A 27484-nucleotide genomic window follows, 5' to 3' on the forward strand; every position below is an offset into this window, starting at 1 on the left:
CCGCGGGCCTGCGTTCCCTGGGGCCAGCCAGGCGCTCTGCCGCGGGCCTGCGTTCCCTGGGGCCAGCCAGGCGCTTTGCTACGGGCCTGCGTTCCCTGCGGCCAGCCAGGTGCTCTGCCGCGGGCCTGCGTTCCCTGCGGCCAGCCAGGCGCTCTGCCACGGGCCTGCGTTCCCTGGGGCCAGCCAGGCGCTCTGCCGCGGGCCTGCGTTCCCTGCGGCCAGCCAGGCGCTCTGCCGCGGGCCTGCGTTCCCTGGGGCCAGCCAGGCGCTCTGCCGCGGGCCTGCGTTCCCTGCGGCCAGCCAGGCGCTCTGCCGCGGGCCTGCGTTCCCTGGGGCCAGCCAGGCGCTCTGCCGCGGGCCTGCGTTCCCTGGGGCCAGCCAGGTGCTCTGCCACGGGCCTGCCGGCTCTAGCTTGGGTACAGATGGGGGGGGCCTGTCTGATTGAAAGCCTCCACCCTGATTGAAGACTTGCCTCCTGTCTGGCTCGCCCCTCCCTTCCGGTCTGGGGGTGCCCCTCGTCACTGCCACATTGCGGCATCCAGTGCTGGCAGCGCAGGGCCCTCCGTGCGGGACTCCCTGTACCCGGCCACCGGAAATGCCCATCGCCCTGCGACTTTGCAGGGAGCCCCCGGCCTACGATTTTCGTTCTGTTTTAGCTACTTGAGAGCGCTTTGCTCGTCGCCCTGTTTTACTTAAAGGCCCCAGACCTGCAATCACCTAGCCGCCGTCTCCGTACTTAGTGAGCTTGTGTGATAACCCGACACTAATCCCGCGCTTGGACCGAGCTCTTCGGCAGCCGGTTATGGTAGCAAACTGCTGAGTCCTGGCCCTTTGCAGGGAATGGAGCTTTAATAGCTGAACTGTCCGAGGGCTGGAGCGTGCAGAAGCGTCCGGCCGAGGGACTAGGACCCAGCGGGCCCAGCAGGACCCGCTGCCATAATAGCAGGAGCAGGTAGCACGTACCTTGTTGCATGCAGGGCTGGGTGAGCAGTGCAGTGATGGGTCCGGTCACTGGGACCCCTTGTGACCCTCACTGGATGGCTGAAATGCCACCAAGCCCACCTCCCGGCCCTCCTGGGTGCCCCTCACCCCTCTGTCCTGCCCAGCCAGGCCCGCCAGCCTCCCCACCCCGACACAGATGGGGCCCAGCCTCTGCAGTCTCACACGGACGCTGAGATTGGTTCCACCACAGGGACTGGCCTTGGCACCTAAGGGCACAGCCTCAGTGAGACTTGAGCCCCCGAGAAATCCACCTCGCCCTGGGCAGCACTTCCTACAAGGTGAGCTCCCGTTCGCCTCTTTCTCAGGGTAAAGAGATGCACAGACCCTCTATCCCCCTCCTCGGTAACAATCGCTCACACGGGGTTTGTTAATGAACAAAAGGGATTTTATTAAGTACAACAGTAGGGTGGAAGTAGCCGTGACGGTTAGAACTGTCATGACTCCTTCCCCACTCTGGCATGATAAATGCAGAAGTGGGGGTCAGCAAGTGTACCCCAAAGCCTTATCTACCAGGCTTTGGTATAAAACTTCCCCCAAGATCTTAAAAACCTAGATCTTGGGAATAAAACTTCCGCTGCCACCACCCAAATGTTGCTAAAGAAACCAGGGGAAAGATCATTTGGGAAATCTTCCCCCTAAAACAAAAATCAGGGCACACCATTAACCACTGCCAGGTTAAGAAAAGAAAAGAAAGAACTTTTATTATTACAACAATATTCTGGTTGCAAGTATAATGACTAGAGAGGAAGGTAACAAAATATACTCATGGAGAAACTCCGTGGGCCTAGAACTTAGTTACAAAGAAAAGCCAAAACATCTTTTAGGCAGTGCCAGATCTCAGATCCCATACCCAACCCTTAAAACAATAAAACCTAACGAAACTGCCTAAACTTCACCCTACTTACAGAAAATGAAGACTGGTGTCTTGGAGAGAGAGAGACATGCTTGTCCCTCTCTGTAGCTGCAGAGAACTCTCAGAGAGACAAAAGGGAGAAGAGAAAAAAACCCAAATTCCTTTGTCCCAGTTTGAAAAATCCCACCTACATTCCTATTGGTCACTCCACCTGGCTAGGTGTAGTTAACCCCTTAATCCCCAGGCTGCTGGCTAACCCTCATAATCATGACAAGAACAATGCAGGGTTACTAGCGAAAATAAACCACAACGTGCCAGCGAAGCTTCATACATTAAGAAACTGGTTACATGGGGTGGCGCAGGGGGGGCTGTCTACTCTGTGACCCGGGTCCCCCTGCGCTGGGATGGGAGATTCTCACTGACTCTCCCAAATGTGGATTAACCCAGACACCCAGGCTCAGCCTCCCAGGGAGGGGGGCGGAGACCAGCACCTGGCTGGGGGGCAGGGCTGGAAGAGAGGTTTTTAGTTTGTCTGGGATCATGGAGGAGGCAGCTTAAGCAAGGGGCTGGGATTTAGGGGCCCAGGCTCCCCCCTCTCAAGGGGGGCTGAGGCATCCTAGGCCTGCCCTGGAACCAGATTCCATCTGTGCTGGGCTGTACCCTGGAGAAGCAATAAACTCCCCTGTTCTACTGGCTGGCGGAGTCTGTTCGTGCCACTACGGGGGGGCAGGAGACGGGGGCCCCCGACGCGCCACCACACATGGAATCCTGCACCCTCAGTTATTCTGAGAAGCTGCATTACAGACCGGACAGCCTCCCAGGCTGGGCTCAGTCCTCCCCGTGGCCAGTCTCGGATGTTTCCAGCAGCCACCCTGAGTGGTCAGCAGGGGTGCCTGATGACTGACAGCCACCCCTGTTTGGTCTCCCGCCTTTACACGGGACAGGCAAAGGCGGGAATCCTTTGTGCTCGGTTAAACCTTCTCTCACTCTCCATGGAAAAGTGCAACCTCCAAGATGGGGCTTCGCATCAGCTGACTTGGCTACATGTCTTGGTAGGACCCACCACAGCCCCTGAGCCCAGGCTTCCAGGAAAAACCCGTCTATTCACAGATCATCGGCCTGAGTACTGGGCCATTAAGTCCCTTGACTGCCCTCGTAGCACAGGTTTACATCGAAGTTCAAATGCAGCCCTGATCCATGCGCACACACGGCCAGTGGATTATACGGTTTCCAGCGCTACCTCTGTGCCATAGCGGGGGCTGTCCACGCTTGTGGCCCTGGATCCATTCTGCTTTGGAATCTAAGCGCATGGGATAAAAATGCCAGAAACGAGCTGGGGGCAGGTGGCCGGGGAGTCGCCGGGCAGGGCGGAAGTGGATTTATAGAATAGCCCTGGACCAGGCTCTCGCTCATGCTGAGCCGAACTTCCCCCACACAGGTGGCCTGGGAGTTTAGTAACCAAGGAGTGTGGCTGGCAGCTGGCGGGCGCTAGAGCCGCTGGCCCAGGACTTGGCCCCTCAGAGATGCTCAGGCTGGGAGCTACCACAGTGAAGCTTCGAGGCACCCAAGACTGCGGGGCAGGTGAACAATCAGGCCCCTCACTGGACCAGGCTGCACCCTGGAGTGCGACGTTGGGCTCTGGAGAAAGCCATGAAACGACCCCGGTCCCGAGTCAGTCGCGGCCCCGCTTGTCCGGCGGGCTGCGCAGTTACAGGGCACTTGACAGACGCGGGGAGGGCTAAGGGCTTCCGAGAGCATCCCCTGGAGCCGGAGGTGCGGCCGAAGGAGACTTTGGTCAGACTCCTGCACACCGTGTCCTGCGCTCCACAGCAGAGGGAGGTGTCCTCGCTCTGGCACGGTCACATGCCTGCGGGGCTGGCCGCGTCTACGTGCCCGGCTTGGCCAGAGCCAGCCTGCCTCGAGTCTGAGGTCTGCCTGGGGCAGGTGGCGAATGGAGACCGAGGCTCCCTGCATTGGGCTGTTCCCGAAGCCTGGCGCCTGCCCTGAAACCCTGATCCAGAAAGGCCTCCACGCTGGCAGGAGTCCGCCCGTGCCCTTGAATGCCTCCTGGCGATGGAGCCACGGCTGACGGGGCAGTGGGACGTTTCTCCAGGCCGTGGCGGCGGCCGAGTGTCCAAACCGGGTGCCGTAGGAAGGGGCCGAGCCCGGCGTTCCCTGGCAGTTCGTCACTGGGGTAGCGAACGCTCGCAGGGAAGCAGCCCCACGGGTCAGCGTGTGGGGATGCGGCTCGGAGCAGGGGGAGGCCGGGCCAGGACCCAGTTATCAGCCCTCCCAGTTAGCGTGCTGGGCTGGGCTCCCCCAGGGAGCCAGGGTCCGTCTGCAGGGCCCAGCCTGGTTCTCAGCCTGGAGGGCAGCAGCGTGTTCCTGGGGGGCAGCGGAGGGCCCAGCAGGGCCCATGCTCCGGTCAGGTGCAGCAGCACGTCCTGCCAGACTTGGGGCTGAGCAAAGCGCCTCCGGGCCGGAGCCCAGAACAGGGTCGGGCACAAGAGTCGCACCCTGGGCCAAGGCCGCGTCGGGCGGGAAGCCAGAGCCGGCAGCGGGGGGAGGGAGCTTGTGAGGAGCCAGGGCGGGGGGCTGCTGGCTGTCCCTGACCAGCCACCTCGGGGCGGGGTGTTAGCGCCGCTTTCCCCGCCTCGCCGCAGGCTGGCGCAAGAAGTAGGGCCCTTGCCTGGCACGCGCCTGGACCCGGGTTCGAGGCCTGCGGTTCCCGAGAGCGGGCAGGAGCATAGCAAGGTCAATGCCCGAGGGGGCTGGAGGGGAGTGGGGTGGAAAGGCTGGCGAGACCAGCTGAGGAGGGGGCCTGGGCGCCCGAGGGGGCGGTGAGTCGGGCTGGGGTTGGGGCTGGGGGCTGGGCAGTGAGTCGGGGTGGGGGCCGGGAGCCAGTGGGGGCGGTGAGTCCAGCTGGGGGTGGGGGCCGGGCACCCGAGGGGGCGGTGAGTCGGGTTGGGGTTGGGGCTGGGGGCTGGGCGCCTGAGGAGAGTCGGGGAAGGGGCTGGGTGTCTGAGGGGGCGGTGAGTCAGGTTGGGGGTGGGGGCCGGGCACCCGAGGGGGCGGTGAGTCAGGTTGGGGGTGGGGGCCGGGCACCCGAGGGGGCGGTGAGTCAGGTTGGGGGTGGGGGCTGGGCACCTGAGGAGAGTCGGGGAAGGGGCTGGGTGCCTGAGGGGGCGGTGAGTCAGGTTGGGGGTGGGGGCTGGGCACCTGAGGAGAGTCGGGGAAGGGGCTGGGTGCCTGAGGGGGCGGTGAGTCAGGTTGGGGGTGGGAGCTGGGCGTCTGAGGAGAGTCGGGGTGGGGGCTGGGTACCGGAGGGGGTGGTGAGTCAGGCTGGGTGTGGGAGCCGGGCGGTGAGTCAGGCTGGGGGTGGGGGCCGGGCGCCCGAGGGGGCACTGAGTCGGGCTGGGGGTGGGGGCCGGGCAGTGAGTCAGGCTGGGGGTGGGGGCTGGGCGCCCAAGGGGGCGGGCCGGAGGGGCAGAGGCTGGCTGACCCTGGCGGATGGCTGAGCAGAGCTAAGATACTATCCTGTAGCCGGGGTTCGGGCGTAGCTGGGGCCAGGATGTGGTCGTCGGCCGTGTTCCCCGCGGTGAGGGTGTGGGCCTGCCCCCCGATGGCAGCGCCGCACTCCGGGCAGCTGCTCTGCTGCATTGGGCGGCCGCATTCCCCTATCGTGTACAAGTGGCCCTGAGGGCACCGGTACCAGTGGCCTCTGCCGAACTGCATGGCCTCTGTTATCATGACCCGCTCGGCCTCGGAGAGCCGCAGCCCTGCCGCAGGGAGCTGCTCCTCAATCTCCTCCAGCAGCCACCGGAGCGATTCCTCCTGGCGCTGGGTGAAAGGCGCCTGCTGCTGCAGGAGGCCGACGGCTTCGTTAGCGAGCGCCCGGGCGCCGGGGCCGATCTCGGCCGACCTGCCCTCGTAGCCGCTCAGCCGCTCGAAGATGTTTCCCAGGTACGAGAGCCTCTTGATCTCGCTCCTGCACTCCCTGCGCTGCTGGGCCGTGAAGGCGTGTCGGTTCCTGCTGAGCCAGCTCTCCACCGCCTCGATCTGCCTGCGCAAATTGCGCTCTCGCGCCGCCGTGCACGTCTTCGCTTGCTGCTTCAGCCTGGAGAGACTCGCCAGGAAATTGAGGGTGTTCTCCAAATCCAGAAGGCTCTGACGAGAGGCAGCGCTCGCAATCCTTCCTTCCATGCCAGCCCAGGCCACGAGGTCTCGGTCGCTGCTCAGCCGGAGCAGCAGCTGCTGCTTTCCAGCTTCCAGTTCTTCCCTGCTCCCCTGAATCCTCAGCTTGATATCCTTGATTTTTTGCTGGATGCCCTTGATCACGTTGTTGTAGCGCGTGTTGTGCTGGATGGGCGTCGCGCATTTGGGGCACAGCTTCAGCTGGACGTGTTGGGCCTCCGTCCCCTCTGGCTCGCCATCCATCCACCGGTCCAGGCCCTGCACCTCCAGAATGTGCCCACAGTCTTCTAAGAGCACGAAACGGGCGTCCGGCTCATCTTCGGTGCCGAAGAATATCTCCTGCAGCTCACCGCGGTGGCACGTGCGGCACTTGGGCGGGCAGGGCTCTCCGCAGAGGCCTGCGCAGGGGTGGCTGCACGTGAGGGATTTTTGGCAGGGCTCGTCGCAGCGGGGGCGAGAGCACGTCTCTGAGCACGGCCGCGTGCACCGGTAGTGCCTGCACTTCCAGGAGCAGGGCTGGACGCAGGGAAAGCAGATCTCCCCGCAGGTCTTATCACAGCGGCTGTGCCTGCACGTGTTGGGGCATTTTCGTTTGCACGGCGGACAGTTCTCGAAACACGCCTCCTGGCACTGGTGCGAGCACAGAAGGACCCTGGTGCACTTGTTACGGCAGTGGGCATGCAGCCGGCCCTGCACACACTCGAAGCAGCTCCCTCCGCAGTGGTGTCCGCACTCGAGTTCCTGCTTGCACGTCTCGAGGCATTTGAGAGGCGTTTTCTGCCTGTAGCATTCGGTTCTCGTTCCGTGGGAACAGGGCAGCGTGACGTCCACCATTTCCACGCACTTGGAGCGGCTGCAGGGCTCCCCGCAGCTGCGCCTGCACGGGTGCTCACACTCCAGCAGCTGCCGGCATGGCTCCTGGCAGACCCAGCGGTCGGCCGGCAGGTGGCAGGGGACCGTCTGGCTGTGCCCGCACTTTGGAATGACTTTCTCCACAGCCACGGAGCAAGGCTGGCAAGGTTCATGGCACTTCCTGGGACACCGGTGGTTGAGCTCGCACAGCGTGGGGCACGGGAGCTGGCAGACGTGCAAGCTGTGATCCCGGTCGTGCGGGTGGCAGCGGCGCGGGCAGGGGTGGCCACATTCCAGCCGGGTTTGGCACCGGAGCGCGCAGCCTCCGTCGGGGACTTTGCTGAAGTCCGAATTCTCCTTCACCACCGTCTTGGTCTCGGGGTGATTTTGGCACACCAGTGTCAGCCCTTCCCCCACCAGTTTCTTGCCCTGGAGGAGCTGCAGAATCTCTTTCCAGAGTTGGCTGGTGGACCCCGCGGCGATGCCGGCCAGGTTCCCCACGCAGTAGAAGCCCTTCCTGGCCCGTGACAGAGCCACGCAGAGCCGATTCTTATCCCGGAGGAAACCGATCCGCCCTTCCCTGTTGCTTCGTACCAGCGAGAGAAGGACGATGTCGTTCTCCTCCCCCTGGAAGTCGTCCACAGCGTGGACAGCCACGTCCCCCATGCCGCTGCTCTTCATCAGCCCACGGATCTTCAGCACCTGGCCGTGGTAGGGGGTCAGAACGGTGAGCTGGCTGGCGGCGTAGCCCTGGTGCAGGAGGTATCTGCTCAGCGAGGCCAGGAAGGAGGCCTCAAACCTGTTGCTGTAGCTCTCGGAGTCGGCGCTGCGGCTCTCGGCCGCCGTGTGCTGGACAAAGAAGACGCTGCTCCCCACGCCCTGCAGAAGGAGAGAGGCGGCACGCTCGGCATTGGTAAAGTCCCGGGAGCGCAGGGAGCGGCCGGTCTCACCCGCCCTGTGCCTGGAGCCAGCAGCCACCCACTGTGAGCAGCCAACAGCCCCTGCTGAGCCTTTAACCCCCTTGCTATACCGGGGACCGGTGCGGTCAGACCAGCCACGGGGAGGAAATGGGGAGCCCTTCAGCACCGGCAACACGCCAGCTGCTGCTCCTGCGCGGGGCGTCCCCTCTGTCCCCGGGGGAGCCCTGGCTTGCTGCTGGCTAGCGCTGCAAACTCAGTTAACCGCTTAAACCCGGCTTCCGCCGGCCCCCACCCCCGCAGCGGGCAAGGGGGCTGCTGCCGGGCCCGGTTAACCATTACCCGGTGAGCATCGCTTGGCGAGGGTCATGCTACTGGGTCACTGCTTAACCAGATGCCTGCTCCCATCCCTGCGACCGGCGGCTGCGGGCGAGGGCACGTCCAGAACTCTGTGCCAAGGTGAACTGGGCTTTGCTTGTTCGCAGGTCATCTCCCAGAGAGCCAGGGCTCGAGGCCCACGTCCGGCTGCTGCCGGCCACACCTGGGCAGTAGCTCAGAACGACCCGTCAGAGCCACGGCGCGGAGGGCGACCGTGGGGAGGAAGGGGGCCTTGTGCTCCGGGCTCCCCGAGCGTTTGTTTTCCCTCCAGAGCGCCCCTCTGCGCGTGTCTCAGCCACGGGCAGCTCCCCGCCAGGCCTGGGCCCGCACGTGCGTGGGTGGGGAGTTCGAAATGTCTCCTCCTAGGCGGGAGCCCACCCTGGCCGGGGCCGTTCCCCTGGGTTCTCTCCGCTCCCCGGGCACGTCCGGGCGGGTTTCTCTGCCTTCCCCAGCCAGCTCCACCAACGAGCATGGCACGAAACCGAAGGCAACCAGCCGGCCTTGGGCAGGGCTGCAGGGCCACCGGACGGGGCTCACAAACACCCCTCGCGGGACCCAAGGGTCTCCCCGGCAGGCTGCTGGCTCCCCCGGACTAGGGCTGTGACGGGTCAGCTGGTTAACCAGCGGGGCTGGAGCATCCCCCACTCGCCTCCTATCCTCGGTTCAGCGGCTAAACAACACGGCAGCCAAGTCAACGGGATGGTACATCCCTCGTCTGGACCCAGACTGGTCATTAACCCAGCCTGGGCCGTGTGCCGGGAGAAGCCAGCCCTGTAGCCGGATTCTCATTGGACCTTGGGCTTGTTAATTGCTTGAGTGGGGCGCGGCTAAGAAATCAGACTCCCCTTGAGGAGCCGCGCTAGCGCCCCCGTCCCGCCCCCACCACCCTTGCGGGGGCTGGCAGCCGCTTTTCCCCACTCTGCTCGTGCCTCACCCACCTTGATGGGCTCGCAGTCCGCCACGGCCGCGTGGTCTTCAAGCCGCTTGTAGAAGAGCGGCACCAGCAGCTGGGAAATCTCGGGGCGCATGCGGTGCTGTCGGGACAGGAACGGGGCGCAGGGCTGAGAGCCAGCGGGGCGGCTTTGGGAGCGCTGCTGCTGGAACCGCCGCCCGGCTCCGGGTCCGCCTCCCCCACTGGTCGCTGCTAGGCCTGCGATGCGGAGACGGGCGCATCCCCCAAAGCCGCCGCCAGATCGCGCCGTGGGGCATTGACAGCCGCTGCAACCCACCGCTGCACCCGCTGTCTGCCCACGGCACAGCCGCCCCACGCCTCTGCCCAGCGCCTCTCTTCCCCGCTGCAACCCACCGCTGCACCCGCTGTCTGCCCACGGCACAGCCGCCCCACGCCTCTGCCCAGCGCCTCTCTTCCCCGCTGCAACCCACCGCTGCACCCGCTGTCTGCCCACGGCACAGCCGCCCCACGCCGCTGCCCAGCGCCTCTCTTCCCCGCTGCAACCCACCGCTGCACCCGCTGTCTGCCCACGGCACAGCCGCCCCACGCCCCTGCCCAGCGCCTCTCTTCCCCGCTGCAACCCACCGCTGCACCCGCTGTCTGCCCACGGCACAGCCGCCCCACGCCGCTGCCCAGCGCCTCTCTTCCCCGCTGCAACCCACCGCTGCACCCGCTGTCTGCCCACGGCACAGCCCTCCCACGCCGCTGCCCAGCGCCTCTCTTCCCCGCTGCAACCCACCGCTGCACCCGCTGTCTGCCCACGGCACAGCCGCCCCACGCCCCTGCCCAGCGCCTCTCTTCCCCGCTGCAACCCACCGCTGCACCCGCTGTCTGCCCACGGCACAGCCGCCCCACGCCCCTGCCCAGCGCCTCTCTTCCCCGCTGCAACCCACCGCTGCACCCGCTGTCTGCCCACGGCACAGCCGCCCCACGCCGCTGCCCAGCGCCTCTCTTCCCCGCTGCAACCCACCGCTGCACCTGCTGTCTGCCCACGGCACAGCCCTCCCACGCCTCTGCCCAGCGCCTCTCTTCCCCGCTGCAACCCACCGCTGCACCCGCTGTCTGCCCACGGCACAGCCCTCCCACGCCTCTGCCCAGCGCCTCTCTTCCCCGCTGCAACCCACCGCTGCACCCGCTGTCTGCCCACGGCACAGCCCTCCCACGCCGCTGCCCAGCGCCTCTCTTCCCCGCTGCAACCCACCGCTGCACCCGCTGTCTGCCCACGGCACAGCCCTCCCACGCCGCTGCCCAGCGCCTCTCTTCCCCGCTGCAACCCACCGCTGCACCCGCTGTCTGCCCACGGCACAGCCCTCCCACGCCTCTGCCCAGCGCCTCTCTTCCCCGCTGCAACCCACCGCTGCACCCGCTGTCTGCCCACGGCACAGCCCTCCCACGCCTCTGCCCAGCGCCTCTCTTCCCCGCTGCAACCCACCGCTGCACCCGCTGTCTGCCCACGGCACAGCCCTCCCACGCCGCTGCCCAGCGCCTCTCTTCCCCGCTGCAACCCACCGCTGCACCCGCTGTCTGCCCACGGCACAGCCCTCCCACGCCTCTGCCCAGCGCCTCTCTTCCCCGCTGCAACCCACCGCTGCACCCGCTGTCTGCCCACGGCACAGCCCTCCCACGCCTCTGCCCAGCGCCTCTCTTCCCCGCTGCAACCCACCGCTGCACCCGCTGTCTGCCCACGGCACAGCCGCCCCACGCCCCTGCCCAGCGCCTCTCTTCCCCGCTGCAACCCACCGCTGCACCCTCTGTCTGCCCACGGCACAGCCCTCCCACGCCGCTGCCCAGCGCCTCTCTTCCCCGCTGCAACCCACCGCTGCACCCGCTGTCTGCCCACGGCACAGCCGCCCCACGCCCCTGCCCAGCGCCTCTCTTCCCCGCTGCAACCCACCGCTGCACCCGCTGTCTGCCCACGGCACAGCCCTCCCACGCCGCTGCCCAGCGCCTCTCTTCCCCGCTGCAACCCACCGCTGCACCCGCTGTCTGCCCACGGCACAGCCCTCCCACGCCCCTGCCCAGCGCCTCTCTTCCCCGCTGCAACCCACCGCTGCACCCGCTGTCTGCCCGCGGCACAGCCCTCCCACGCCGCTGCCCAGCGCCTCTCTTCCCCGCTGCAACCCACCGCTGCACCCGCTGTCTGCCCACGGCACAGCCCTCCCACGCCCCTGCCCAGCGCCTCTCTTCCCCGCTGCAACCCACCGCTGCACCCGCTGTCTGCCCGCGGCACAGCCCTCCCACGCCGCTGCCCAGCGCCTCTCTTCCCCGCTGCAACCCACCGCTGCACCCGCTGTCTGCCCACGGCACAGCCCTCCCACGCCGCTGCCCAGCGCCTCTCTTCCCCGCTGCAACCCACCGCTGCACCCGCTGTCTGCCCACGGCACAGCCCTCCCACGCCTCTGCCCAGCGCCTCTCTTCCCCGCTGCAACCCACCGCTGCACCCGCGGTCTGCCCACGGCACAGCCGCCCCACGCCTCTGCCCAGCGCCTCTCTTCCCCGCTGCAACCCACCGCTGCACCCGCTGTCTGCCCACGGCACAGCCGCCCCACGCCCCTGCCCAGCGCCTCTCTTCCCCGCTGCAACCCACCGCTGCACCCTCTGTCTGCCCACGGCACAGCCCTCCCACGCCGCTGCCCAGCGCCTCTCTTCCCCGCTGCAACCCACCGCTGCACCCGCTGTCTGCCCACGGCACAGCCCTCCCACGCCTCTGCCCAGCGCCTCTCTTCCCCACTGCAACCGACCGCTGCACCTGCTGTCTGCCCATGGCACAGCCGCCCCACGCCTCTGCCCAGCGCCTCTCTTCCCCGCTGCAACCCACCGCTGCACCCTCTGTCTGCCCACGGCACAGCCCTCCCACGCCTCTGCCCAGCGCCTCTCTTCCCCGCTGCAACCCACCGCTGCACCCGCTGTCTGCCCACGGCACAGCCCTCCCACGCCTCTGCCCAGCGCCTCTCTTCCCCGCTGCAACCCACCGCTGCACCCGCTGTCTGCCCACGGCACAGCCCTCCCACGCCTCTGCCCAGCGCCTCTCTTCCCCGCTGCAACCCACCGCTGCACCCGCTGTCTGCCCACGGCACAGCCCTCCCACGCCGCTGCCCAGCGCCTCTCTTCCCCGCTGCAACCCACCGCTGCACCCGCTGTCTGCCCACGGCACAGCCCTCCCACGCCTCTGCCCAGCGCCTCTCTTCCCCGCTGCAACCCACCGCTGCACCCGCTGTCTGCCCACGGCACAGCCGCCCCACGCCTCTGCCCAGCGCCTCTCTTCCCCGCTGCAACCCACCGCTGCACCCGCTGTCTGCCCACGGCACAGCCCTCCCACGCCTCTGCCCAGCGCCTCTCTTCCCCGCTGCAACCCACCGCTGCACCCACTGTCTGCCCACGGCACAGTCCTCCCACGCCGCTGCCCAGCGCCTCTCTTCCCCGCTGCAACCCACCGCTGCACCCGCTGTCTGCCCACGGCACAGTCCTCCCACGCCGCTGCCCAGCGCCTCTCTTCCCCGCTGCAACCCACCGCTGCACCCGCTGTCTGCCCACGGCACAGCCCTCCCACGCCTCTGCCCAGCGCCTCTCTTCCCCGCTGCAACCCACCGCTGCACCCGCTGTCTGCCCACGGCACAGCCCTCCCACGCCGCTGCCCAGCGCCTCTCTTCCCCGCTGCAACCCACCGCTGCACCCGCTGTCTGCCCACGGCACAGCCCTCCCACGCCGCTGCCCAGCGCCTCTCTTCCCCGCTGCAACCCACCGCTGCACCCGCTGTCTGCCCACGGCACAGCCGCCCCTCGCCCCTGCCCAGCGCCTCTCTTCCCCGCTGCAACCCACCGCTGCACCCGCTGTCTGCCCACGGCACAGTCCTCCCACGCCGCTGCCCAGCGCCTCTCTTCCCCGCTGCAACCCACCGCTGCACCCGCTGTCTGCCCACGGCACAGCCCTCCCACGCCTCTGCCCAGCGCCTCTCTTCCCCACTGCAACCCACCGCTGCACCCGCTGTCTGCCCACGGCACAGCCCTCCCACGCCGCTGCCCAGCGCCTCTCTTCCCCACTGCCGGGTGGGGCCGTCGGCGTGACCCAGCGCATGGCGCCGTGTGGACAGGGGGCGTTTGCCTGACCTATTGATTCTCTTTGCGCTGGGCTAGTTGGCTGCCTTTGGGGCTGGAGGCTGCAGCTGTTCTGGAAACGTGTCTGCTGCAGGGGAGCCGGAAGGGGTGCAGCTGCCTGCAACGGGGCCGCCCCGCGGTGCACTAGCCCCCAGCAATGCTGGGCTCAGGTACACGGCCTCAGCCCAGAGCACCCTGGGCTCTGTTTGGACGAGGTCCTGGGGAAGCAGGGGGCGGCTGCAGCCATGGACGGGCCACCATGAGCTGTGGGCCCATTGCCCTGCTAGGAAGAAGCTTTGCAGCCAGCCGGTGAACTGGCCAGCTGACTCGGTCGCCGGGGCCAGGCCCGTGCCACCGGTCTTCAGCTCCGGCCGTTCAGCCACTGGCGGCAGAGGGGGGCACGGAGGGACACTCCCAGCTGTGCCCGGCTACGACACTGTCCGTCCTGGCCTTGGGGGGCACGTGGAGGGGAGCCCCGGACTCTCTGTTCCCTTTGGGGGCTCCGCTAGGGCGAAGGGGCCGTGCACGTGTGTGACGTGGCCCACTCGTCCCCAGGGCGTGTTCTCCAGTGATGCAGTGTGATCCCACCGCTCCGCCCGCTGTGACCTGCTCCCTGCCCTCCGGCATCTGCCCCGTGCCTGCCTGTGCGACACCGGGATTCAGGGCTATCGCCGGCAGGCCTCATGGCGGACGTGGCATTGGGCTGGGTCCAGGACCCCAGCCAGGACCGAAGGGGCAGGGGCCGGAGGGGCTGCACAGCACTGCGGGGGGCCGGCTCTGCACCCAGCAGCCGCTGACCGGTGGGGGCGGGGGCAGGCATCGAAGGGGGCTGCTCAGCTCTGTCCGAGGGAGGGCAGCTGGGCTCCGTGGCCTGGCTGCGCGTGTGGCGCCTAGAACAGGCTCCGTGCTGAAGCCGCGCCTCCCGGGTGCAGGAGGAAGGACGCGCCTGACGCTGGGGCCTGGGGCTTGGAGCAAAGTCAGCAGGAGTCACGCTGCCAGGAACCGGCCGTTTCACAAGCAGGCGTCCGTCTGCAAGTCCGTGTGTCTGGGCACCAGAGCCGCTAGCGCCGACCGAGGCCCTGCCGTGTGTGGCTGCCTCCCCCAGCACCGGACGGGCGCCCACTGAGCGCCACAGGCGCTGGGTGCGAGCGGAGAAGGCGAGGCCGCGGCAGGGAGTGCGGGAGGAAAGGCCAAGGGGCAGCACCCAGCGTGTTGTTAGTGTCAGTCGGCACGTGGGCCATGTCATTGGCGTGTCCGGGACGTGTCATCAGCATGTCAGTCGGTGCGTGGGCCATGTCATTGACGTGTCCGGGACGTGTCATCAGCATGTCAGTCGGTGCGTGGGCCATGTCATTGGCGTGTCCGGGACGTGTCATCAGCATGTCAGTCGGTGCGTGAGGCGGTGCGCGCAGGCCGAGTCGTTGGTGGGACGTGCTGTTCGAGTGTGAGTCAGTCCATGTGGGACGTGTCATCGGCACGTGAGTTGGTGCATGCGGGCCAGGTCATGGGCATGAGAGTCAGTGCGTGTGGGCCATATCTATAGTGCATCAGTCCGTGTGTGCGGGCCGTGTCTTTGGCGTGTGAGTTGGTGCGTACGGGCCATGTCGTTGGCACGTCAGTCCGTGCGTGCAGGCCGTGTCTTTAACATGTCAGTGCATGTGGGCCGTGTCGTGAGCATGTTAGTCGGTGCATGCGGGCCGTGTTGTAAGTGCGTGAGTTGGTGCGTGCGGGCCGTGTCGTTGGCGTGTCAGTCTGTGTGGGCGGGCCGTGTCATTGGCGTGTCAGTGCATGCAGGCCATGTTGCGAGCTCGTGAGTCGGTGCATGCGGGCCGTGTCGTGAGCGCGTGAGTCCGTGCGTGCGGGCCAACTCGTTAACGTGTCAGTGCATGCAGGCCATGTCGTGAGCGCGTGAGTCCATGCGTGCGGGCCGTGTCGTTAACGTGTCAGTGCATGCAGGCCGTGTCATGAGCGCGTGAGTCCGTGCGTGCGGGCCGTGTTGTTAACGTGTCAGTGCATGCGGGCCGTGTCATGAGCGCATGAGTCCGTGTGTGCGGGCCGTGTCGTTAACGTGTCAGTGCATGCAGGCCATGTTGCGAGCTCGTGAGTCGGTGCATGCGGGCCATGTCGTGAGCGCGTGAGTCCGTGCGTGCGGGCCGTGTCGTTAACGTGTCAGTGCATGCAGGCCATGTTGCGAGCTCGTGAGTCGGTGCATGCGGGCCGTGTCATGAGCGCGTGAGTCCGTGCGTGCGGGCCGTGTCATGAGTGCGTGAGTCCGTGTGTGCGGGCCGTGTCGTTAACGTGTCAGTGCATGCGGGCCATGTTGCGAGCTCGTGAGTCGGTGCATGCGGGCCGTGTCATGAGCGCGTGAGTCGGTGCATGCGGGCCGTGTCATGAGCGCGTGAGTCCGTGCGTGCGGGCCGTGTCGTTAACGTGTCAGTGCATGCGGGCCGTGTCATGAGCGCGTGAGTCCGTGTGTGCAGGCTGTAGCACAGACTGTTCATTTCTGCCTGCAAACATTGGGCACCTCGGCGTAGCTCTGTGGCCAGCCTGGGGGCAACAGTGACTCGGCGCTATCGACCGCCCCGGTACAAGCGCAGGGCGGCTCGGAGGCATCTGGCGCCGACTGTTCAGGGGCTTCCTTCAATGACAAACCTGCCTCGGTGCCTTCCTGCCCCACCCGCGTGGGGCAGTGGGGAGCGACCGGTCCAGCCTTCAGGCCCCGCCCCCCCGCGCCACGGCAGCATCACCCACCTGGTAGAGCAGCTGCACATAGGGGACCTGGTTATTTATCATGCGCTCAAACAGGGAGATGCCCAGGAAAAACTTCTTCTCCAAGGTGTAATCGGCGGGCTTGGGCCGCAGCTGGAAAACGGAGCCAGTGGGGTGTGCGCCCTGGCCAGCCACGGGGCGGGGTGGAGCTGTCCCAGCTGTAGGACAGCTCGGGGGGGCCACCCAGACCCCGCACCTTGGGGGACCCCATGGCGGCTGCCTCGACCAGACTATGGACACGGCCCAGGGAATTCCCAGGGGGCCTGGCACAGGGGTCGCCCCCACACACACCATGCTGGCAGGAGGGGCATGGAGGTTTTGCTTTGCCACGAGACAGCCCTGGGCGGGGGAGAGGGGGGCTTTTGCTGTGCCCACCGCAGAGCAAGGAGCAACCAGCCACTTCCCAGAAGGGCAAAGTTGCTTGAGCACGTTCAGCTCCTGCATTGGTGGATTCGCTCTAAGGAAGGTGCCCGCCCACGGCTCAACTTTCCCACCAAAGCCATGTGCTGCTCCCAGCCAGTGATCCGGTGTCACGGGCTGGCCGGCCACGGGCCGTGTCCCGGGCCTGTGCGGCGTGCCGGGGGGCGTGCCACGGGCCGTGTCCCGGGCCTGTGCGGCGTGCCGGGGGGCGTGCCACGGGCCATGTCCTGGGCCTGTGCGGCGTGCCGGGGTGCGTGCCACGGGCCGTGACCTAGGCCTGTGCGGCGTGCCGGGGGGCGTGCCACGGGCTGTGTCCTGGGCCTGTGCAGCGTGCCGGGGTGCGTGCCACGGGCCATGTCCTGGGCCTGTGCGGCGTGCCGGGGGGCGTGCCACGGGCCGTGTCCTGGGCCTGTGCGGCGTGCCGGGGGGTGTGCCATGGGCCGTGTCCTAGGCCTGTGCGGCGTGCCGGGGGGCGTGCCACGGGCCATGTCCTGGGCCTGTGCGGCGTGCCGGGGTGCGTGCCACGGGCCGTGTCCTAGGCCTGTGCGGCGTGCCGGGGGGCGTGCCACGGGCCGTGTCCTGGGCCTGTGCGGCGTGCCGGGGTGCGAGCCACGGGCCGTGTCCCGGGCCTGTGCGGCATGCCGGGGGGCGTGCCATGGGCCGTGTCCCGGGCCTGTGCGGCGTGCCGGGGGGCGTGCCACGGGCCGTGTCCTGGGCCTGTGCGGCGTGCCGGGGGGCGTGCCACGGGCCGTGTCCTGGGCCTGTGCGGCGTGCCGGGGGGCGTGCCACGGGCCGTGTCCTGGGCCTGTGCGGCGTGCCGGGGGGCGTGCCACGGGCCGTGTCCTGGGCCTGTGTGGCGTGCCGGGGGGCGTGCCACGGGCCGTGTCCTGGGCCTGTGCGGCGTGCCGGGGGGCGTGCCACGGGCCGTGTCCTGGGCCTGTGCGGCGTGCCGGGGGGCGTGCCACGGGCCGTGTCCTGGGCCTGTGCAGCGTGCCGGGGGGCGTGCCACGGGCAGGATGGGATCCCTGGGGCTGCGCGAGGGTAGCTGTGGCAGGAGCGGCACTTGGAGGACGGGGCTGGTGCATTTACCTGCTGGTGATCTCCAATCAGGATGAGGTGTTTGCAGGCCGGCGTGAGAGAGGTTAGCACGTGAGCTTCCAGGATCTCTGCCGCCTCTTCCACAATCACCGTGTGGGGCTGGACTTTCTGCAAGAGCTTCCGATACTTGGCAGCCCCTGGCAGCAAGGAGCAAAGGGCGTGAGCACCCGGGGAGAGGGCAGCCTGGCGGGGGGGTCCCCCGTGTGGGGCAGGGTTCCCTGGACACCGAGCGCTTGGGGGGGCCGCCCAGCAGCCCAGCAGAGCGCCCCCAGCTGGCAACAGGTGTTTCTACTGGTGGTGCACAGCCACAGAACAACATTTATTCTGCATTTGGGTGGGGAAAAAATGAGTGGGACCAGTGGGGGGGGGGCGCTGCTCTGCCAGGCAGGGGCTCTGGCTCTGCTCTGCGCCGGTTGGGCCTCAGCTGGAGCGCTGGGTCCGGTTCTGGGCCCCGCATTTCCAGAAAGACGAGGAGAAACTGGAGAGGGTCCAGGGAAGAGCAACGAGAATGAGGAAAGGCCCGAGAACAGGAGCGAGGAGGGAGGCCGAAGCAATCGGGCTGGTTCAGTTTGGAAAGGAGACAGAGGGGACATGAGAGCGGTTTCCAAGTATCTAAAAGGGCGTCACAGGGAGGAGGGAGAAAACTTGTTCCCTTGGGCTCTGAGCACAGGACAAGCAGCAAGGGGCTCAAACTGCAGCCAGGGAGGTTGAGGTCGGACACTAGGGAAAACTTCCTGCCTGTCAGGGGGGTGAAACGCTGGGATAAGTTGCCGGGGGGTTGTGGAATCTCTAGCGCTGGTCTCCGGGAACTGGAGCAGCCCCGCCGGAGGCACAGGGCCCATACGCTCTGGGCACAGCCCTTTCGCCCTGCCCTGTGGGCACGTGGGTGCAGCAGTGGCAGCTGGGCCCTGCCCTGGAGGATGCAGGCTGCTGACACGGCTGAGGGCCCCACGTGGGTGCAGCCCGGAGCCGGCTCGGGGCCGTTTCGGTCCCAGAAAGCGGGCTGGGTTGGGTTTGGGGCTGGTCCTGTCTCGCCCGGGCGGGGTCTCCTCTGCCCGCCTGCAGGGACCGGCGAGCTGCGTGGCTGAGGGCGGGCCAGGCCCCGGGGAGGGTGGTACTGGTCTCACCTGTAGTCGTCATGCCAATGACCTGGCTACGCTCCAGCACCCGCAGGTCCTCCTGGAAGGTCAGCTCCGCCAGCTGGGCTGCCTGCGTCTCGTACTCCTGCATCTTCTCCGCCAGCTTCTCCGTCAGCGCCCGCTCGTAGGCCAGCATCCACCTCCTGCGTGCAGAGCCGGAGAGGGGCCCCGGTCACGGCACCCAGCCCACCCAGGGCGGCTCCTGGCCCCAGGGCTGTGGGATCCCGGAGCTCAGCGGCTGATTCGTCCCCCGGGGGCCGTCCGGCTCCGCCTGCCTGCCTCACGTTCCCGCAGGTCTCAGGCCGCAGCCCAGGCCGGCCTGTCCAGCCTGCACGGAGAGCAAGGACCTCGCTCACGCACCCAGTGCCCCCCCCCCACGAAGAGCAGGGCCTGCTCCAGCCGGAGCTGTTGGGGCCCGTGCCCCGGCTGTGGCTCTTGCAGACCCGAGGGCGGCCTGGTGTGCGAACCGCCCCTCCTGCGCGCCCGGGGTCCTGCGGCTGGAGGCTGGCGGGGCCCCTCCTCTCCCAGAGGTCCGGGCCGGCGGGGAGAGGCCCCGCGGGGGCAGGGAGACCTGTAGAGCCGCCAGCGATCCCTCAGCCGCAGCTCCCCGACGTCTCTGACGTGCGCCAGGTCCTCGTCCGTCATGATGTCGCCTTCCTCCAGGCACTTGCGCGTCCATTCGTGGCCCGAGCTGAGGGAGAGGCTGACCAGTGACTGAGCCGCACGTCCTGCTCTGGAGGACCCCCCCCCTTGGTAACAGGGCTCCCCGCCCCGTTCGAACAGCCAGGGGCCCCGGGCCCGGCCCCAGCTCTCCCCTGCCTGGCGCAGACAGGGTTACCAGATGGCTGGTGGGAAGCAGGGCTGGCTGGGAGAGGGGCGGGGGGGAGCGGGGCTGGCTGGGGGAGATGGGGGGGAACTGGCCGGCGGGGAGCAGGGCTGGCTGGGAGAGGGGCAGGGGGGAGCGGGGCTGACTGGGGGAGATGGGGGGGAACTGGCCGGCGGGGAGCAGGGCTGGCTGGGGGAGATGGGGGGGAACTGGCTGGCAGGGAGCAGGGCTGGCTGGGAGAGGGGCGGGGGAAGCGGAGCTGGCCAGGAGGTATCGGGGGGTGAACCAGCCCGTGGGGAGCAGGGCTGGCTGGGAGAGGGGCGGGGGGAGCGGGGCTGGCCAGGAGGGATCGGGGGGGTGAACCAGCCAGCGGGGAGCAGGGCTGGCTGGGAGAGGGGCGGGGGGAGCAGGGCTGGCCAGGAGGGATCGGGGGGGTGAACCAGCCAGCGGGGAGCAGGGCTGGCTGGGAGAGGGGCGGGGGAAGCGGAGCTGGCTGGGAGGTATCGGGGAGGGGGGTGAATTGGCCCGCGGGGAGCAGGGTGGGCCCAGGCACACACAGATACCGGGGGCACTGCCCGTCCCGCGCATGGTCCCGGCGGGGCACAGGGGGGAGTCCATCCCACCCCGCCCCCCTCGCGCAGCTGCGCACCGCCTGGCTGGCAGACACGCGGACGGGCGCGAGCGCGTTGCCCAGCCGGGCAGGTCGCGGCGCCGTCCCGCTGCTCCTGGTAACGATGAAACGGGCCTCGCGGGAAAGCGCCCGGTGCCTCTGGCCGGTGTCTCCTCGGTGAGGTTCCTGGACAGAGCGCTCAAGGGCCGGACTGTGCAGCTTGAGCCGGACACCTGGCAGCCCCAGGTGTGGAGGGGCTGGGGGGAGGCTCGAGGGCTCGGCGCAGGGAAAGGAGCCGGAGGAGGCCGGGGCACGGCTGGGGCAGGGGCAGGGCGAGCGCTGGCTGAGGGCTGAGCCCCCACCCTACGTCCCCGCCCGGCCGGCCGGAGCTTCGCCATGGCTGCCGGAGGGGGCGGTGGTGGCTCCCAGCCAGACCCAGCGTCCCCGTCCTGCCCATGGAGCCCAGCTGTGGCGGGCGGCCGGGGCCGTGCTGATCTGTCACAGGCCCGGGGCCGGGCGCTACCTGCCCTCCGCGGGGACGACGTAGGCAAACTTCTCCTCCGCTAGGCTCTGCCACCGCTCGGCAGGGCCCACGTCGTCCTCGTCATCCAGGGCCCGCTCATCACGGTGGGACTGCCAGGGCTCCTCCGGGCCTGGGCCGAGGGGCAGGAGGCCAGATGTGCCCAGCTGTGGGGCTTGGTCCCCCGCCCCGCAGCCCCTCCCCTGCCATCTGGCCACCCGAGCAGGCTGGGAGCCCACAGTGCCTGGCCCGGCCTGGCAGAGACCGGCCCCTCAGGACGGGGTGTCTGGCTCTAGCCTCCAAGGGCCCCTCGGGCTGAAGGACGGGCCCTGCCCCCTACAGCCACCCCGCCCAGCCCTGCCTAGCTCCCCGCCCTTTGCCCGGCCACCCACCTGCCTTCCTGGCTCTGCCCTGGGGCTGGGGCAGCTTCCGCGGCGCCGGGTCGATCTTGAGCCAGCCGAGCATGTCGCAGCGCCCCGCCCGCTGTGGAGAGCCCAGCAGAGCGCGCTGAGACGGGGCCCGGGGCCGGGGAGCCCCGCCCTGGCGCTGGGTCCACGCCCCCCCTCACCCAGGAGTGCTCCAGGTGATCGTCGTGCATCTCCGCCGCCAGCTCCGCGTCCGAGAGGATCCCGCGGCGGAGCAGCTCCAGCACCGCGGCGCAGTAGGTGATGCTTTTCTTCTGCTTCCGCAGGGCCTTCAGCACCTGGGGCGGAAACGGGATGCGGGCGTGGGGCAGCCGCCTGATTGGGGGCAGGGGGCGGGGCAGCCCCCGGCTGGGGACACGGGGCAGCCGCCCGATTGGGGGCAGGGGGCGGGGCAGCCCCCGGCTCGGGACACGGGGCAGCCGCCCGATTGGGGGCAGGGGGCGGGGCAGCCCCCGGCTGGGGACACGGGGCAGCCGCCCGATTGGGGGCAGGGGGCGGGGCAGCCCCCGGCTGCGGACACGGGGCAGCCGCCCGATTGGGGGCAGGGGGCGGGGCAGCCGCCCGATTGGGGGCAGGGGGCGGGGCAGCCCCCGGCTCGGGACACGGGGCAGCCGCCCGATTGGGGGCAAGGGGCGGGGCAGCCCCCGGCTGGGGACACGGGGCAGCCGCCCGATTGGGGGCAGGGGGCGGGGCAGCCGCCCGATTGGGGGCAAGGGGCGGGGCAGCCCCCGGCTGGGGACACGGGGCAGCTGTCTGATTGGGGGCAAGGGGCGGGGCAGCCCCCGGCTCAGGACACGGGGCAGCCGTCTGATTGGGGGCAAGGGGCGGGGCAGCCCCCGGCTCGGGACACGGGGCAGCCGCCCGATTGGGGGCAAGGGGCGGGGCAGCCCCCGGCTCGGGACACGGGGCAGCCGCCCGATTGGGGGCAGGGGGCGGGGCAGCCCCCGGCTCGGGACACGGGGCAGCCGTCTGATTGGGGGCAAGGGGCGGGGCAGCCCCCCCGGCTCAGGGTACAAGCACTGGTGAGCCCCGTCCCCGGGCAGCGCCCTGCGTGTGAGCTCAGGGCAGGCCCCCCCTTACCCGTCCGGCAGCGCCGTGTGCGGGGAATGCCGGGGATGCAGGAGGGGGCGAAGCAGCCCGGCCAGCCCAGTGCCCACCCCACGCCCAGGCTCCAGCTGCCCGCGCGGGCGACGTACCGAGCCGAACTGCTGCTTCTCCGCGGCCCCCAGGAGTCTCGGCAGCTGCTGCCGGCGAAGGGTCCTCAGGGAGCAGGTGGCCATCTTGTCACTCCTGCTCCGGCCCCCGATGCGCACCACGCCCGAGGGCTGGAAGCGCAGGATTCCTGCGGGGGGCGAGGCAGGCGGGGGCTGAGCCAGGCCGACGTGGCCTGGGACCACTGGGCGCCGTGGGGGCGGGAGGCAGGCGGACCTGGCCTTTCGCCAAGCCCAGCGACAGGATGGCTCAGGGCTCGAAGCCATGGGACTGTGCAGGGAGAGCGGCAGCGCCCGCCACGGGGCTGCCCAGACCCGCACCCGGCGCCCGCCACGGGGCCACAGACCCGCACCCGGCGCCCGCCACGGGGCTGCCCAGACCCGCACCCGGCGCCCGCCACGGGGCCACAGACCCGCACCCGGCGCCCGCCACGGGGCTGCCCAGACCCGCACCCGGCGCCCGCCACGGGGCCACAGACCTGCACCCGGCGCCCGCCACAGGGCCACAGACCTGCACCCGGCACCCGCCACGGGGCCGCCCGGCACCCGCCACGGGGCCGCCCGGCACCCGCCACGGGGCCGCCCAGACCCTCACCCAGCGCCCGCCACGGGGCCGCCCAGACCCGCACCCGGCGCCCGCCACGGGGCCACCCAGACCCGCACCCGGCGCCCGCCACGGGGCCGCACAGACCTGCACCCGGCCCCCGCCACGGGGCTGCCCAGACCCGCAGCCGGTGCCCGCCACGGGGCCACAGACTTGCACCCAGCGCCCACCACGGGGCCACAGACCCACACCCGGCGCCCACCACGGGGCCGCCCAGACCCGCACGCAGCGCCCGCCACGGGGCCGCCCAGACCCGCACCCGGCGCCTGCCACGGGGCTGCCCAGACCCAGACCCAGCACCTGCCACGGGGCCACCCGTACCTGGACCCAGAGCCCGCAACGGGACCGCCCAGACCTGGACCCAGCACCCGCTATGAGGCCACCGGACCTGCACCCAGTGCCCAACATGGGGCTGCCCCAACCCACACCCAGGGCTCAGCACCCGCCACGGGGTCGCCCCTACCCAGACCCAGCACACAGCGCCCGGCACAGGGCTGCCCCAACCCACACCCAGGGCTCAGCACCCGCCACGGGGTCGCCCAGACCCAGGGCTTAGCGCCCAGCAAACGGCCACTCAGCCCCACACCCCTCCGAGGGGCAGGGCAGGGCAGTGGTGCAGCCGTGGCGAATTCTGCTGCGCGCTGGCCATGCGAGGGGCTGCGGGAGGCCCGCGCCGCCCAGGGCCTGGCCTGGCAGCCACAGGCACCTTCCATGAACTGGTCCAGCGCGTGGTTCGTGTAGCAGACGACCAAGAGGGGGCTCTGGTCCCTCCCCCACTCCGCCCGGCTCCTCAGCAGGATCTGCACCAGCTGCAGCCCAAGGAAGGTCTTGCCTGTGGAAGGAGGTGGGGATTGTGCAGCTCCTTGGGTTGCATGCGATTGGTACTGTCCTGTAGTAACCCCGGGCGTGTGCGTGCCTCAGTTTCCCTGGGCAGTGCACTACTCTCCAGCGGGGGGGAGGGGGATTCCAGGGGGGGCTCCACGCGGGCACTGCCCCGGCCCAGCGCGTTCACACTGGCCAGGCGCTCTGTGACCTGAGCCTGGCGGGGGGGTGCCCAGGTGACCCCCTTTGGCCAGGGAAGGGGCAAAGGAGGGGGCGGGGCCCCTTGCTGGTAGTGGGAGGGTGTCTGGGCTGGGGGAGGGGGCAGGGCCCTGGTTCTGCCCCCCCAAGCCGGGCTGCCCGGGCCACTCCTGTTCCCTGTGCAGACCAGTCTGTGCTGCGCTGGGTCCCTGGGAGCCAAGGACCCGGCCAGCTGGGGCAGGGCCCAGTCCCCCCCTTGGTGACAGCCTGGCAGGGAGCGGCTGGGCGACAGGGCTGCGGCTAGCACCCAGGGGAGCCCACGCCAGCCACCAGCCACGTGGGAGGGGAAGGGCCGGGCCGGGCCGGGCCGGGCTGGGAGGGGAAGGGCCTGGTGCAGGCAGGGGCTGGGGAAGGCCCCAGCTGGGTCAGGGGTATGGAGGGCAGGGGCAGGGGCAAGGAGCAGGCCCGGGGAGCCCCGGGGGGGGGGCGGGGGGCCGAGGGCGCTTGGCCACTCACCTGTCCCCGGCGGGCCCTGGATCAGCACAAACTCCCTGCTCAGGGCCATTCGAATGGCCAGGATCTGCGACTCGTCCAAGTGCGGAAACGTCTCTGGAGCCCAGACGTGGGAGTCGCCCGGGCTCACTGCCCTCAGGTCCCCCGCGCTCCCGGGCCCCTGCAAGCCGAGTCCGGCGTGTGCTTGGCCACCCCCACAGCCCCACACGTGCACAGGGGCAGCGCGGAGGCGGGGGACTGCGCCAGGTGCAGACATGCCCCTCGCCACGGCATCTGGCCCTGCCCCCCCTGGCTCAAACTCCCCCACCTCCATCCCAGCTCAACCCCCCAGCTCAACTCTGCCCCACCTCAGCCGCCCCCACCTCTACTCCTGGCTCAGCCCCACCTGATCCTGTCCCCAGCATAGCCCCTCTCCCCAATCACCTCCTCACCTCCGCCCCCAGTTCAGCCCATTCGCCCCTCCCCCACTGATGCCCCCAGCTCAGCCCCCCCCCCATGGCCAGTCGCCGGGCCTGGATTCCCCGCACGGGGCGCAAAGCGCGACCAGACTCGGAGGTTCAGTGAGTTTCTTGGCTTCCCCGTGTTGCTGCTGGGAAACTGAGGCACAGAGCGCCTTGCCCAAGGCCACGGCGGTGCAGGGAACAGACCCCCCCCCCGGACCTACCTCGGCGGTGTCCCCCGGGGGCTGTGGGGGCCGCAGGCCAGAGAGGTCAAAGGCCGCGTGGTCCCCGAGGTGCGCGGGCGGCAGGATGGAGGTGCGGCACTGCACCACGTAGCGGCGGAACGGCACGCGGGCCGGGTCCATCTCCTGCAGCCCCTCCAGCGCGTGCCGGTAGGACTCGAAGAAGGCCGGCGACTCCACCATGGTGAAGCTGGTCCGGCCCAGGTGCCGCCTCAGGAGGTCGCGGTGGTTGGCCCTGACGTCCAGCCACACGGCCCCCCGCGGGGGCTCCTGCCGGCTGCCCCCTCCCACGGTGCCGAACAGCACCTGGGCGCAGTCGTCGGAGATGAGGCAGGTGAGGGAGCCGCTGAGCAGCCGCTTGGAGGAGGCCGGAGCGGCCCCGCGCGGGAGCCGGGCCAGGTACACGGCCCCCGCCGGGGAGGTCCCCGCCTTCACCAGCTGCACATGGCGATAGAGCCGCAGCTGCCCCCTCGGCCGCCCGGCGCCCCCGAACACGCTGGGCAGGGAGAAGTGCGCCGAGATGCCCTCCCGCAGGGGCCGGACGAAGTCCTCCCGCAGCAGGCGGAAGTGCGTGTCCAGGTAGGCGGCGGCGCTCTCGAACGGCCCGACGGGGCGGTTCCGCTGCAGCCCGGGCCCCGCGCCCACGAAGAGCTCCTCGGGGGTGGGGAAGACGGGGATGGCGTGGAAATCCTCCCGCCAGGCGGGCGTGGCCGGGGGCTCGCTGTGCCGCGGGAAGGCCGCGTCCGCCAGGCGCTTGGTGTCGTGCAGCCGTTTCTGGATGATCCAGGTGAACTGGAAGCCGCGGCTCCGCAGTCTCTGGACAGCGGCGAAGAGCAGGTCCACGGGGTGGCAGAGGAGGGTCCGGGTCTGCTCGGGGCAGGCCGTCAGCAGGTGGTGCAGGGCGGCCACCGTGTCCTCCATCACCGCCTGGGAGATCCACCCCTCCTGGGCCTGGAAGGTTTCCAGCTCGGCAATGAAGCCCAGCAGGCTCCGGAGCGCGAACGCTGGCTGCAGCGCCAGGGCCAGGACCGGCTGGAGCTGCTCCCGGTCCCCCGCGCTCTCCACCGCCGCCTTGAGGGCCCGCAGCAGCGTGTACACCTGGGCCGGGCTCAGGCCTGGGCTGTCCATCACCTGCCCCAGCTGGTGGTCGTGCTGCAGCAGGAAGGGCAGGAGCTGCTGGGGGCTGTGGTCGCAGAGCCGTTCCACGTCACTGAGGATGGCGCCGGGATCCGTCCTGCGGCAGGGCCCTGGCTCCGGGGAGAGCCGGGCGGCCTTCGGCGACCCCGGCTCCCAGGCCTGGTCGGGCCAGGCTGGCCACGGCCTCTTCTGGCCCGACATGGCTCCCCGCGGGGGCGCTGCTGCGAGCAGAGGAAGCGACGCTGCAGAGCGAGCCCCAGGACCCGCCCGGCCCGGGCTGAGCCACGGCCCCCCCAGCTCCAGCGAGCAGAACGGGACCCCCAGCGCGGCCTCCTAGCGCCCCCAGGCCTGCGGACTCCGCGCGGGGGGCAGGGCCAGACCTATGCCAGGTGCCGCCCCTGCCCTGAGCGCCCCGAACCCCTGGTCACATCCTGGGCCTGAGCCCCTTGCCAGGCTCCGCTCCGTCCCTGCCCGGCGCTGTCCCCAGACGGACAGTCGACCCCTCTGCCTACCAGTGCCCCGGCCCTACCCCCCCCCGCAGCCAGGGGGGCTCCCAGGGACATGGTGCAGCACAGAGTCCAGGGGCAGCCAGCCCAGCCCAGCTTGGGGAGGGGGCGGGGGGCGGAGCCAGGCCCTGCCCCCCTCCCTGCCCCCCAAGCCAGCCCAGCCTGACCCAGCAGCTTCCTTGGCAGAAGAGGTCCCTTGGTCACACTCCCCTCCCAGGCTCAGGTTACAAAAAGCACCAGCCCAAAATTCCCATCACCCTCTAGGTATCGGCCCAGGGAAACTGAGGCACGCACACGGAGTTACCACAGGACAGTAGCAATCACAGGCAACAGAACCGAGCGCCCAGAGCAAATACGATCCCCACGTTGCCAGGCTGGCGCCCGCCTCCCTACACCCCAGCCCTGGCACCTACCCTGCTGCTGAGCCAGGCAGGTCCTGCTGGCAGCTCTCGTCCTGCCCTGGTGCTGCTCTGGCTGAGCTGAGAAATAGAAACTTACCGCTCCTGCCCGGGTGCCCTCTGGGTCCTAATGCAGGCCTGTGAGGAAGTGAGTTTTGGGGGTTCAGGGGGCTGCACGCAGGGGGCTCAGTGCCCGGACGTTACTGGTTAATGTGACAAGGGGGAGGGAGTTTGCTGTTGCAGAGAACAGCCGGGTTGATTTAGTTGGGATTGGTCCTGCCTAGAGCAGGGGGCTGGACTTGACGACTCCTGAGTCTCTTCCAGCCCTATGGTTCTAGGATTCCATGAACCGGAGCCCGTCGGC

The 27484-nt window shown here is 69.3% G+C and overlaps 1 protein-coding gene across 5 annotated transcripts; it reads right to left on the minus strand.

Annotated features, from left to right (window-relative positions):
* Positions 1-1677: 1677 nt before the first annotated feature.
* On the minus strand, positions 1678-27204 carry LOC142824830 (NFX1-type zinc finger-containing protein 1-like). Of its 5 annotated transcripts, none has more exons than XM_075916588.2 (14): positions 27136-27204; positions 25062-26437; positions 24401-24557; positions 23571-23696; positions 22246-22391; positions 21193-21327; positions 21017-21107; positions 20628-20757; positions 19240-19359; positions 18657-18811; positions 17521-17666; positions 15994-16104; positions 9135-9230; positions 1678-7780 (listed from the first exon to the last, which is right to left on the minus strand). In XM_075916588.2, the coding sequence occupies exons 2-14, from the start codon at positions 26415-26417 to the stop codon at positions 4490-4492; spliced, it is 6060 nt and encodes a 2019-aa protein (XP_075772703.2). In that variant the 5' UTR covers positions 26418-26437; positions 27136-27204; the 3' UTR covers positions 1678-4489. The 5 variants fall into 5 exon arrangements, with proteins under 5 accessions (XP_075772703.2, XP_075772704.2, XP_075772707.2 ...); XM_075916589.2 differs by having other exon boundaries at positions 25062-26434; positions 27136-27197; XM_075916592.2 differs by lacking the exon at positions 19240-19359.
* Between the last annotated feature and the right edge of the window lie 280 nt (positions 27205-27484).

The sequence above is a fragment of the Pelodiscus sinensis genome, chromosome 2 (genome assembly GCF_052426305.1).
Source record: "Pelodiscus sinensis isolate ZL-2025 chromosome 2, ASM5242630v1, whole genome shotgun sequence".
In the NCBI taxonomy this organism is placed as follows: Eukaryota; Metazoa; Chordata; order Testudines; family Trionychidae; genus Pelodiscus; species Pelodiscus sinensis.